At 42.4% G+C, this 14,020-nt stretch overlaps 1 protein-coding gene across 3 annotated transcripts in view; it reads right to left on the bottom strand.

The window, feature by feature from the left end:
- The window catches only part of PARD3 (par-3 family cell polarity regulator), a 550,919-nt gene that overhangs the window by 309,798 nt on the left and 227,101 nt on the right, over positions 1 to 14,020 (bottom strand). For all 3 annotated transcript variants that reach the window (XM_077303562.1, XM_077303560.1, XM_077303561.1), the window contains exon 4: positions 13,098 to 13,276. In XM_077303562.1, coding sequence (XP_077159677.1) covers positions 13,098 to 13,276 — 179 coding nt within the window. The remainder of the gene's footprint in view (positions 1 to 13,097; positions 13,277 to 14,020) is intronic.

Raw genomic sequence — 14,020 nt, 5'->3', positions numbered from 1 at the left:
CTGAGTTAAATACTGACAGTCTAATTTCAGCCCTATCTGTGAAGAGTCAAGTGCAGACAGTTTTGGAATCCAGCTCTGACTAAGAGCAGCTTTAAGACAGACAAGAGAACTGGGAAAAGTTGGCAAGGATAAGTGGGTAGTTACAGACTCCCATTTGGATCAAGGGAAGGGGAAAGATCTACAGATAGCTCTGAAGAGTGCAGTGATCCCTGCTCTAGTGTGGTTGGAAACTGTCTTTAGAGACCTTAAAAGTCAGTTAAAAACTTATTTTGAGTATTGATGTTTCAAGAGGAGGGGTTTGACTACTGGAAAGAGTGTACCAGCCTTCTGAAAACCCAAAGAGTCTCAGAATTCTCAAAAAAGTATACTGGAGTATTTGGGGAAACACTGGAACAAAAGTTTCTCAACATAGATTTAAGTAACTATGAAAAGCTTAAGAACCTCTTGTTAACCTGAAACATAAGAACTAAAGTCTATGCATGTGTAAATTCTACTTCCAAAATTTCAACCCCTGATTTTGCCTGACCCATCCCCTCTGCGTTAAATAAATATTTTGTTAAATTTTGAATTTCAAAATGCCTTGAGTGCCATTTCAGTTGTTTAAGTTAAAGGGGGCTCCTGATTCTTTCCTCAGCCCACAGTCAAAACATTATACTATGACAGGGTGGGACAGCCAGAGTTCTTCAGCAAAGAAGAAAGCACTTTGCTAGGAGAGTTCAGTCAGTAAAGTGAAAGCAAAATAGAGGGGAAATCTTGCCTCTGAGAGAGGGAAGTGAATTGGACCCCATCGTATCTGCACTTTACCAAAACCAATTTCACTGTACTGAAAAGAGATTTCAGAGAAGGAAAATAAAAACTGATTGTCACTTCCATTTGTAGGCTTCGCTACCAAGAACAGTTGAAAAAATAAACCCTGTGCATGGCAAAAACAAACACCAAACCGTTTTCACCATGACCTTTGAGACAAAAGGCCAGTCCGAGGAAATTCTCTTTACTCAGCGTGTCACGCAGGTTCTTCAAGGCTTCCTCCATAATGGGGACAGGGAGACTAATTGTGTCCGTCAGGGAGTGACTTGTTACAAGTGTTTGTATATATTAAAAGAGACGGACACCATTGCTTGGCGGTCTCTCTTCCCCTCTGGGTAGGCTCAGTTTATTTTATCATTCTACGGGGCAATTTAACACGCTGCCTATTTCCAGATGATTTCAGAGCCACGACCTTGCAAACCAAAGCAGACAAGAGAAGTGACGGCCACGAGACATCCTTTAACACGGGAACCGGCTTCATCAGCACAATACCGGAGCTCCATTTGTCTTTGATTTAGGCCGTCATAAAGAAAACTAGCGTGGCGCTACAAGAGCACTCCAAAGCCTATCAGCCCTGCTGGCAACTCTGGAGGGAGCGTGGTAAAATGGATAGCACTTTTTGAAGAAAATCAGTTTAATATAGTCCGAAAGAGGAGGAGGAAATATTTCACCTCAAATTCTTGCAAGGGAAATGGGGGTCCCTAGTTATTTACCTCCCGCACCTACAGGAGAGACGTGGGTAGAAAGAGGACCATCCGTTACACATCCTGATCCCTGAAAACCTTCTAAAAAATGCTTTGCCTCTACCGATCTATTGATGGGACAAATCTAGAATGCAGACAGGATTATTAGCAATGCCACCTGAAAGCAATGGATGCTCAGCAGTATGTTTAGAAGAAGAAGAGTTGGTTCTTAGATGCCGCTTTTCTCTACACAAAGAGTCTCAAAGCGGCTGACAGTCACCTTCCTTTTCCTCTCCCCACAACAGACACCCTGTGAGGTGGGTGAGGCTGAGAGAGCCCTGATATTCCTGCTCGGTCAGAACAGTTTTATCAGTGCTGTGGCCAGCCCAAGGTCACCCAGCTGGCTGCATGTGGGGGAGTGTAGAATCGAACTTGGCTCGCCAGATTAGAAGTCCACATTCCTAACCACTACACCAAACTGGCTTTAATTACAAGAACTTTAAAACTTGCATTATCCCAAGGTAAAGGTGGTCCCCATGTTTTTGAATGATAAGCAAGGTCCGACCAAAGCAAAATAAAAACACTGTGGTGGGGGGAGGAGAAATTACTAAGATCAGCAGTGATTAATGACTTTTCAGCTAAGCAACAAATGTTCTATACAGACGCTCAAGGACTGAAGTGTCTGCCCCAAACTTGGCAAGCAAAATGGAATTCCAAGTCAAAATTCAAAATGTTGATTTTTCTTGCTTGCAAAAGCCAATATTAGAAATGATGTTTTGTTCCGCAAGGACATGTGCAAAACAATGGATTATAATGGGTGGTACACACAGAGTTGTTGTTTTTTTTCCCCCACAAGGCCCCCAGAGTTCTGAAGAATTCCTTTTTCGCAATTCACTCTCCACTCATTAATCTCACAGTAAAATCTCAATAAAGATAATGCAAAACAAACAAAACAGCATATGGTGATTGATGTAGTGTAATTACAATGCAGGAGCTGGGCTTTAATCCTGCTGGTAGGTTTAATAAGACAAAAAAATAAAGAGAGACATCCGCTTGTTTCCCCCCCCCCCCAGATGCATTTTAAAGAGAAAACTACCATACAGTTCAAGAAATACTGGGGGTTTATCTAAACAATAATTCAAAATCATCCATCTGCATTATATCTGCTCTCAACAGCATCTGCAGCCAAGATGAAACTCAATTAGGAGTCTATTTAAGCTCCTCCATCTCGCTCACCACCATGATACTCCTGCCGCTTTCGACTAAGGCCTTTTGCTGGTTCTCCAAGTGGTTTGCTTGGCTCTCCAAGCAGCCAGCGTGGTGTCGTGGTTAAGAGTGGTGGCGTCTAATCTGGCGAGCAAGGTTTAATACCCCACTCCTCCACATGCAGCCATCTGGGTGACCTTGGGCTAGTCACAGTCCTGTTCGCACTGTTTTCACAGAGCAGTCCTGTCAGAGTTATCTCAGCATCACCTACCTCCCAGGGTGTCTACTGTGGAGAGAAGGGAAGGTGACTATAAGTCATTTTGAGTCTCCACTTGGTATTGAAAAGCAGGGAATAAAAAAACAACTCTTCTTCTAGTTCAGTTTCCTTGAACCTCACTGTGATATTGGGGGGGGGGTGGCGTTAATCACCACCCCACAGGATTTTTCTCACCTGTCCCCAATGCACCAGGGTTCCTAAAGGGAAACTAAAAGGAAGAATGTGAACTAGCTTCATGTAATTAGGCTTTTGGTTTGAGTAAAAACAAAACACAAGTCCCCACCCAAGCCTGAACAATTACTGAGGTAAAACCGATGGGAGTAAGACGGTTTCCTTCTGCTCTGTCTCTAGAGCACATTTCTCACTTCATCGTGTCACATTCCCCTGAACCTTTTTTTGGCCCTTCTGGAAAAAGGTCATCCACCACTGGCCCCTTTTCTCATGCCAATCTTCATAGAATCATAGAGTTGGACGGGGACATACAGGTCATCTAGTCCAATCCTGCGGCTCCATGCAAGATCAGCCTAAAGCATCCAGGTGCTGCTTAAAGGGGAGCTCACCACCTCCTGAGGCAGCCCATTCCACTGCTGAACTACTCTGACTGTGATTTTTTCCCCCTGATATCTAGCCTGTACTGTTCTACATATAGTTTAAAGCCATCACCGTGGGGAGGCCTGTCCTCCACTTCCAACAGGAACCTTTCCCTGCCCTCCTTTAAGTGATAACCTTTCAAAAACTTAAAAGTCAGCAATCCTGCCCCCCCTCTCAACCTCCTCTTCTCCAGTCTGAACATTTCCAAGTCCCTTAGCATTTCCTCATAGGGTTTGGGGTATATTTTCCGTGGGAATCCCCTAATTGACAGTGGAATCCAAAGTAGAGTTACTTCTTCTCAATCTAGTGACTTCAATTTTTTTGCATTACATTGTTCAGCTATTAAGGGAGTGAGGTCCAGCTCAGGTAAAGAGGACATGTAGTAGGGGCTATTCTTAGCTGTCTAATACAGAATTAAAGTCTAAACCATCCAATGTATACTCTGGTTGTTCTTTTCCAGATCTGACAGATACCTGATTTTTGGGGGCTGTGAGGTATGCAAACAAGCATCTTAGCCTATGTCCTCCCCCTCCCATCCAAATTTAAGGGTTTCTGAAAGAAGTCAGCATCAAGCTAAGTTTAATGTTTATCGCTACCACTAAAGAAATGATGGCAGAATAGCAAAAACTGTTCCAGCAACCTGATGGCAGAGGAGGGTAGTGGTTAAGAGCAGCAGACTCTAATCTGGAGAACCAGGATTAATTCTTCACTCTTCCACATGTAGCCAGCTGGGTGACCTCGGGCTAGTCACAGTCCTGTTAGATCTGTCCTCACAGAGCAGTTCTCTCAGAGCTCTCTCCACCCCATCTACCTCACAGGGTGTCTACTGTAGGGAGAGGAAGGGAAAGGTGTTTGTACACCACTTTGGGACTCCTTCAGGTAATGAAAAGCAGGGCATAAAAAAAATCAGCTCCCCTTTTTAGAGGAGCTCTAAGCTTCCCAGATACCCACATCTCTGTATGGTGTTGCCTAACAGGTTGATATAGTCGCAGAACAAGTCTCTCTATTTTACATTGGTTCGAAAATCAAACCATGCAAACCCCTCAAATGGCACTCACTGGGGAAGCACGTTAAAAAATAAAACAAGAAAATTACTGAGGACTAGATAATAATTCAGTTTCAAAATCCAGCTACACTAACATTTGTACTAAAAAAACAGAAATTGAATTTCATTCCTCTGGCTGCACTTGCTTGCTTTGATATGAAAGTTATAGATCCCCACACACTAAGTAAAAAGATAATAAACTCCCCAACATACATACATGCTCTTTTAATTTTAATTTTTATGTCTGCTTCGGTATGTTTTGCTTTGACTGTATTCTCTCCCAAGTGAAATGCTAACAGCAGATTATCTATCAATTCCCACGGGACATATTTTTACATACAGTAGATTCTTCTTAATGTGTGTCTACCTTATTAGAGGTGCATACATATTTCATTCCCCTGCATTAACTGGCCACGTTAACAGCTTTATAAATTCAGCAATTATAATCCACCATCCATTCTCTGCAAGAAACAGTTCCACATTTCATTTGACAAGACCTTAAGGGATACTTTACAAGAAAGAAAAAAAAGTTTTGTTTTTAACAAAAGCCAGGCAACAGATCCCATTACCCTTTGATTAGATAACACTTTTCTTATTTTCAAGGCTGCCAAACTCTTTTCAAAACTGAAGGCATTCTCAGATTTAGAACCCAGTCTCAAAAACATTTTTTTGGAATGAAAACCTTCATTGTTTTGTTTTTTAAAAAATAGCCATCTTAAACTGTTAAAGTACAGACCGGGGTTTCTTGATGTCCTGGAAGGGTTTCCCAAATGGGTGGGAATTAATTAATTTTTAATTTTTAAAAAATTTGCTAAACATTTATCAGGTGATATTACCACATATGGTTATGTCAATCAACCCACCCCTTACAAAATGGCCAGTGAAGGGCCTGGAAGAAGGGGGAAGGGGCATGTACACAGCTGTGCTTCGTAACCATATTCTGTATGATGGTGCCGTTCCAGGGTTTCTTGAAGCCTGAAGAATGTTTCAAAGGTTTCTCAGTGTTAAAAAATAAGTTGAGAAAGGCGGGCATAGACTAACTGGCTTATTGCAGGATGAGCTTTCAAAGACCAGAGCCTTTTCCACCCTTATACATTTTAACTGTAAAAAGGTATGCATTCTAAACCTAACCCTAGACACTGTTTAGAATTACATTAAGCTGCTACTTCTTCGGCTAGTTCCAAAGTATGTATTAAATTCTGGGTCCAGAGAACACTCTTTCCCTTTCAGAGCACCAGATTCAGATTTTCACTCGGACCAGTCTCTCACTAGCAAGCCGGTATGTTATACGGGATTCTCCAGATGAAAACAGAGGAAGGGATTGTATACGCTCCCCTACACTTCATAGAGGAAAGACAAGCATACAGGTAGAAGGATTGCTTAGCAGAGATTCACTGTGCTACAGTCACATAATCAAATTAGAAAAAGCGGACTGCTATGTCCGGACGACATAAGACTTCAGTTTAAATAGTTAAATTACAATGTTGAAGAGTTGCTTAATTCCCTGAAACCTAGCGGTTACCCACGAGCAGGTACACATGCATATTCTACAAGGACAATGTAGACCCCTCCTACATTCATCACTCTACGCATGCAGAGAGCACATGGGCAAGGCCAGCTGGCTAAGCTAGATCCAGCTACCGTGTCTCTTGTGGAGCATTCTCCATGCCCTATGGCAAATCATTTCTGAAAAGCAGACAGTTTCAAAAGCAATTTGTAATCTGGCAAGGGGCTCTGTTGTTGAAAGAAACAGAGTGAAACATCCCACTGGGTGTGCACAAGCCTTCAGGCCTGCCTGAAGCTGCTACCTGAATCCTAGCCAACGCTCTAATTCATTAGATGAACACAAGTATTATAAACTTTATACTCTGGGTTTATTTTCTAACTCCAATTCCTCCAAGCAAACTGGTGCCAGAAGCAAAATTGCAACCGGAGTCTCAAGTCACCTGTGAGCACCACCTTGAAGCTTAGTATTTTTTTTTTTAAGCTAACGGTTGTTTTGGAGCGTTTAACCACCTGTTTGTCAAACGGACAAAGAAGTACACATCCAACGTCCTGATAGAAATATTATTCTTTCCCTCTCGGATTTGACTAAGGAACAAAGACAGTCACGTAGGACTAATTAGCAAGAAGGAAAGGGAGGGGAGGAAGGGCCCCATATCCTCTACCTGATCCTTTGGTCCTAGACCAGATCTACACATGGAAGGATATTGTGTAGATGTGGCACCCCTGCAATCATTCCCTACCTGATTTGTTATACACACCGGGAAACCCAAGAGCTGAATGATCACAATAGTGAAATAGCCAAACCTGTGTGAATACAAGCCCTAATTCTTGCCCGGCTAACATTACATCTGTGCTGGTTCAAGATCAAGGATTACACGAGCACCACACAGCCTGATAATACTTCCCTTGGTACCTGCCAAGTTTTGGAGAAAGTGGGTTGGGATATTATAATGCTGGCTTGGGTTTTTTTTTTGGGGGGGGGGCTACTATAATTCAAATGAAAGTGTTTTCCACTGAAGCATTATGTCTGGTAAGCACTTGGGCTTTCCTTAGTCAGTGGGTGGGTTCCATTTATCCTTCAGGCTTTCCCTCTTCTCAGGAGATGTAAGGAGAGGTATTCCATTTGGCTCTGTCCCCTGTAGCTTTCCTTAGTCAGTGTGCGGTTCCATTTCTTCTTCAAGCTTTCCTTCTTCCCGGGAGATGTGAGGAGAGAGACATGCAATTTGGTTCTGCCTCCTGTGGCAGCCATTTTGGATTGGTGCTCATACCTCACCCTCAAAATTCCAAAAGAGCCCACAGACTCAAAAAGGCTGGTGATCCCAGGGGTGCCTTATGAGGGTCAGGAAAAACTGTTATTCAAAAAAAAAATATCATGAGTTTCTCACAGAGATAGGCCTTGCAGTCTGACCCATCTTAGAAATGCCTCCAATTCTCAGAAAAGCTCCCACTTCTAAGCCTAGTCCATATTCTTCCCTACAGTGAGAAATAAGTAAATGTAATGACTCCCAGTATGCTGGCCAGTGTGTGCCCCAAGACATGATGGTCTCTTTAAATGTATGTATTTATTTATTATATTTATATACCGCCCTCCCTGGAGGCTCAGGGCGGTTTACATAAGAACAAAGAACAATACATAAAACAGCCTATAAACATGTGAATAACCTTACAATAATAACTAATAGTTGTAACCATATAACAATGTAACAGTCTAAACCAGGGGTAGTCAAACTGCGGCCCTCCAGATGTCCATGGACTACAATTCCCAGAAGCCCCTGCCAGCACTCGCTGGCAGGGGCTTCTGGGAATTGTAGTCCATGGACATCTGGAGGGCCGCAGTTTGACTGCCCCTGGTCTAAACAATATAAACAATACAACAGCGCAACAATACAAACAGGTCCAGAGCATATTGGTGGAATTCTGAGGGGGGCGGGGGGAGGCGAGCAAATCTGATTGGTCAGCAGATGAAGTAGCTCCACTGTTCCAAATGAACCTGACTGAGCATAATTGCAAAACTCAACAAATTGTCAAACTGTGGTTAAATGTAGACTCATGGGCTACTGTCCAAAGGAACAGTTTCTAACAGAAGCCCGAAAGTCACGACCTAAATTTAAAGCGGGCCCCATGAGACATCTTGCCCCTTGCTCTAACTTAAATAAGGGAATCAAAATCTGCATTTGAAGGGCAAGGGCAATGACCACACACCTCGGTGCAGACGAGCAGATTAAGATTCTCTACAGAGCGTCTGCCTGTATCATTAAGGTGACAAAACCAGTCAATGAAAACTGAAAATAATTTTTTTTTAAGTTTCAAAAAGTGAATAGTGGCATCAGCTGCTTCTGAACTGGTTGCCACCTGCTTGAAGCGCACCTGTCTATCACATCCTGCAATTCCCAGAGCTTGCCATCCTTCAAATGATTCATGCCAATGGCATGGAAGAAAATAAACGTTCAAGAGATACATTATCAATATCTGCCGTACTCGCCTACATTACTCCTCCCCATTTTCCTGATTTAATGCTCCCTTGTGCTTGAGTTTCCCATCACCGTGCTCGATCAATTCGATTCCTTTTCATCTTACCCACCCACCCCCCTGCTCATTTCCAGCGTTGTGATGCTTCATTGCACTTCAAATATTTTCAGGAAAATCAAGAGTAAGTACATGCTCAACAGCTAATGATGCAAAGAGAAGGGAGTGTGCGTGTAAGACGGATGTTGTTTAACCGCCAACAAATAGTAACTGGAAGCTCTCGAAAGTAGCTGCTCCATGCTAAGAACCATCCCTCGCACTTCAGTTTCTGTACTTCCAATACTCCAAACTTACTAGATTTGATCCTACTTGGTTTCTTTTTTCATTCAAAATTCATGAAAAGCTTGCCAAAGCTGTCAGTCTTCAGATTCAATGTTTATTATCCTAAGCAGTTTATTGCATGACAAGGCATATTTCTCCATCCTCTTTCTTAAACTAGCACAGGCTGGCATCTGTTGGGTTATCCCACTAATCTTGATAAGGCTGCAAAACGGTGTCAAGGATTTTGAAATATTCATTACAGATCGTTAGGTGGATAGGGAATTGGTTAGAGAACCGCACTCAAAGAGTTGTTGTCAATGGTGTTTCATCAGACTGGAGAGAGGTGAGTAGCGGGGTACCTCAGGGTTCGGTGCTCGGCCCGGTACTTTTTAACATATTTATTAATGATCTAGATGAGGGGGTGGAGGGACTACTCATCAAGTTTGCAGATGACACCAAATTGGGAGGACTGGCAAATACTCCGGAAGATAGAGACAGAGTTCAACGAGATCTGAACACAATGGAAAAATGGGCAAATGAGAACAAGATGCAATTTAATAAAGATAAGTGTAAAGTTCTGCATCTGGGTCAGAAAAATGAAAAGCATGCCTACTGGATGGGGGATACGCTTCTAGGTAGCACTGTGTGTGAACGAGACCTTGGGGTACTTGGGGTACTTGTGGATTGTAAACTAAACATGAGCAGGCAGTGTGATGCAGCAGTAAAAAAGGCAAATGCCATTTTGGGATGTATCAACAGAGGCATCACATCAAAATCACAAGATGTCATAGTCCCATTGTATACGGCACTGGTCAGACCACACCTGGAGTACTGTGTGCAGTTCTGGAGGCCTCACTTCAAGAAGGACATCGATAAAATTGAAAGGGTACAGAGGAGAGCGACAAAGATGATCTGGGGCCAAGGGACCAAGCCCTATGAAGATAGGTTGAGGGACTTGGGAATGTTCAGCCTGGAGAAAAGGAGGTTGAGAGGGGACATGATAGCCCTCTTTAAGTATTTGAAAGGTTGTCACTTGGAGGAGGGCAGGATGCTGTTTCTGCTGGCTGCAGAGGAGAGGACACGCAGTAATGGGTTTAAACTTCAAGTACAACGATATAGGCTAGATATCAGGAAAAAGTTTTTCTCAGTCAGAGTCGTTCAGCAGTGGAATAGGCTGCCTAAGGAGGTGGTGAGTGCCCCCTCACTGGAAGTCTTCAAGCAAAGGTTGGATACACACTTTTCTTGGATGCTTTAGGATGCTTTGGGCTGATCCTGCGTTGAGCAGGGGGTTGGACTAGATGGCCTGTATGGCCCCTTCCAACTCTATGATTCTATGATTCTATGATTCTATGATTCTATGATCCTTTCCTGATAATGTAAGGCTGTTTTTTTGCCAGTTTATGTCAAAATTGCAATGTTGACGTAGCAAACTTACGTATGCCTGGGTTTTTGATTCTTAAAGTTTTAGGTGAATGGCTTATGGGCTATTAAACCTTAATGAACGATGTCAGGGATAAATCAGGGGCTTTGACCCAGGGCATCTCAAATTCTAACCAACAGCCTGGCTATACCACAACAAAAACTAGTTGTGCGTTTATTGAAGTACCCTGCCTTTCCCAAAGCTCCGGAGAATTTGCACATTCAAATTTACATTGAACAGAATATGATAAAACCCCATAAAGCTCCATACCGCTCTAAAAATACATACTTCCTATACCCCGTTAAAAGCCCTGTAAATGGGGTAGCCTTTACAGAGTTTCTTCAATATCACTCAACTACACTTACAGTATTTCTACTGGATTGGTTGCAACAGATAATGCTAGTAAGCAATCTGCCATGAATTGCCCCATCCAGACGTGAAGAAAAACAATGCTGCAATGGGAAGAAACTTGTATTCAAAATATTAATATCCCTATGTCACATTGAGCTTTCTTGGGAGAGTCTGCGAAATATAAAAAAATGTTCCCATTCAATCAGCTTAGGCCTATGTTATTGTTTTTGTTTTTACTTGGTTCAGAGAATGTGAGAGGAACCCAAACAAAGTGGTAATAAAAAGGCATGCTCTACTCTGGGGAAAAGAAAGTACTAAGAACAAGCAGATGAGAAGGATCCAAACTATGAAACTGGATCAAGGAAGTGCCCTTCTGATCATGAACAAGTTGATTAGATGCAGCCCCAGAAGAAGAAGAATTGATTTTTAATGCTCCACTTTTCTCTATCAGAAGAAGTCTCAAGTGGCTTACAATCACCTAACCTCCCATCTCCCCACAACAGGCACCCTGTGAGGCACACAAGGCCCTTGCCTAGTTAAGCTTGTGATTGGCCTTGAAATAGCCACCGGAGCTGCCTCCCTGAAGTACAAGCTTTACACCAGTGATGGAAGTAAATGTGGCTCTTTGGGTTAATGGAAATTACCACTGATCTAACACTCGGATTAATATTCCTTCCAGGGATGGGGAAATTGTGGCCCTCTAGCTGACCATGGACTACAATTCCCATGAGCCCCTTTCAGGGGCTATGTCTTTCAGGGACTCATGGGAATTGTAGTCCATGGACTGCCGGAGGGCCACAATGTACCCACCCCTACAGACAGATATTGGTAACATGACAAATAGGCTTTCTCAACCAGGGTTTTCTGAAACCATGGGGCTTCTTGACAGCCCTGAAAGGTTTTCCTGAATGGGTGGAAGTGAATTAATTTTTTATACATTTTTAAAATGTGTTAAATATTTATCAAGTGATATGACCATATATGGTCATGTCAACCCATCCTCTCCTCCCAAAATGGCCAATGATGGGCCTGGAGGGGGTGGGAAGGGGAGGGACCTCAGGTGAACATGTCTACAGCTTTGCTTCCCAACCATCTTCTGCACAATCACAATAGTCCTGCGGGCTCTCAAAGCCTTAATTATGTTTCAGGAGTTTCTCAACAGTGAAAACACAACCCACAAAATAATGACGCCCTGAATATATAAAACAAATTTATTAATAAATATATTTAAAATGTTCTGAATAAGTAAAAAATAAAGACCTCCCACCACTAATTAAGAAGCAATACACAAAAGCAAGAACCTGGAATCCATTTCTTTGAAGATAAAGCAATATCTATCTCTTTTTATTTTTAAAAAAGTATTTTCACATGAGAATTAGGTCAGAAGAAGTAAAGCAAGGGGGAACTAAGCAAAACTGAGGGAAAATGCCTTTAAAATCCTCTGTTTAAGAATAAGGGTATAAAAGAAAACAAGTTCCATGCTGATTTCTTTAGTCACCAGCTTTACTCATGTGGAGATATTGAATTCGGAGGGGGGTGGGATTACAGGAAAAAATGCCACATATTGTGAATCATTGTCTTGGAACTTAATATGATGGAATGCTTTAGATGCTTTTCCTTGCTGCTTGAGAAGCTCAGTTCTCTAAGAGAAGACTGGGAGCTAATTGTTATACTAAAATGGAAGAACCAAGAAGTATCGTGGTGTGCTGATGACAGACACTCTCGAAGACCAAGGGTAATATAAGCAGCTACAACAGAAGGGCTGTTTTAAAAACAAAGAAAAATCTCGTTGCCCCGAACCAGGACTTACATTTGTATGTGTCTGCCAATGGCCCAGAGGCACCAACATTGTAGGGGGCTGGGCTAGATGACCTTGGAGTGACCTTCCAACTATATGATTCCATGATCCCATTCCCTCCCCTTATCTTCATGAATATTCATTTTCTTGAAAATGTTATCTGAAAAGAATTGGCGACCCATGTTGGCATTATGTTGTTGAAAGACATTTCCTGATGCCAACACCTAGGCACTACTGGGAGGATAACCATAAAACATGCATTTCAAGATGCCTTTCAATATCCAGCTTCTCCAGATAAAAGGATGAGACAACAGGCGATGTGAAAAGGAGCACATATTACTTGGAAGGCCAATGATCTGACTCTGTATAAGGCAGCTTCATGTGTTTGTACACGAGTATCTCTGAAAATTAGCATATCCGTATATGCCATTGGTCTAGGAGAGGAGAAGAATCTAGGAGATTCATTTTCATGTCAACCATTATGCCAATTTGAAATTGGCAATGTGGACTCTGGACTGAAAACACAAACATAAAACAAGAAAAATAGTATTTTCCCAACTGCGGGCTTCATAGTGAAGCAATAATGCCCAAATGTCTTTTTCTTCTATGGTGCAAAAGAATAATACCTTTCTTTCGTGACTCCTGGGACCCCCAGTGGCATTCTGCTTGAGGAAACCTGCTGTTGTGGACCACCTTGTGGGATTCTTCCGCGAAGGTTCTTCAGAAACAAAATTGTTCTCACTGACGGATGTCGAGAGACCAACTAACGCGGGGTCGCTGCTGCGCCGGACATGAAGAGGCATATCTGAAGAGGTAAAAAAGGAAAAGAAGCTAAGATGGAAAGCATTTTTCCTTATAAGTAGAAATTCATATTTTAAAACAGCATGACATGACAGAGCGGGAAAGGACTCCGCTGAGCTATCTATTCCAACCCACCAGCACAAGGAAAGGTAATTCATACCTAAAGCACCCCTGAGTGCCGCGTCTACAACATTTATTTGAAGGGAGGAAAAAAAGAGTTTTGCGATCTCTCTGGACTTCACATTTCAAAAAAGGTGTTTTGGTGCTAAACAATGGATGCCCCCCCCCACACACACACACACACCTAGATACGGATTATTGAGTATGCATGGATGGCATCAAAAAATTGGCACATAACAGTTGTTTTATTCACAAGCTTTAACAGTTAACAGCTGTTAAGTAGCTACAGGAAAAGGAAGTATTATAGACAAGAAAAATTTAAAAAAATAGGATCCATTCATTAGGTATTAGAATCAAACATCCACATTGTTATTCATGCAATTGGTGCTTAGTACATGTTCTAACTTTTACATTTGAGGTCTCCCCTACCACTCCAAATCTTCATTGGGATAGGAGGTTTTCAGGTATTTCTGAAGAAGAGGAGTTAGTTTCTATACCCTGTTTTTCACTGCCTAAAGGAGTCTTAAAGGCCAATTCCGCACACGCGGAAAAGGCCAAGAGGGTGCTCATATGGAAGCAGGGCTAATCCCTGCTTCTATATGATACAGCAGGCAGGCCCTCTTTGGGC

Source organism: Paroedura picta, chromosome 11 (assembly GCF_049243985.1).
Source record: "Paroedura picta isolate Pp20150507F chromosome 11, Ppicta_v3.0, whole genome shotgun sequence".
Lineage (NCBI taxonomy): Eukaryota > Metazoa > Chordata > Lepidosauria > Squamata > Gekkonidae > Paroedura > Paroedura picta.
The sequence above is the reverse complement of the archived record's forward strand: the minus strand, read 5'-3'. Positions and strand labels throughout refer to the sequence as shown.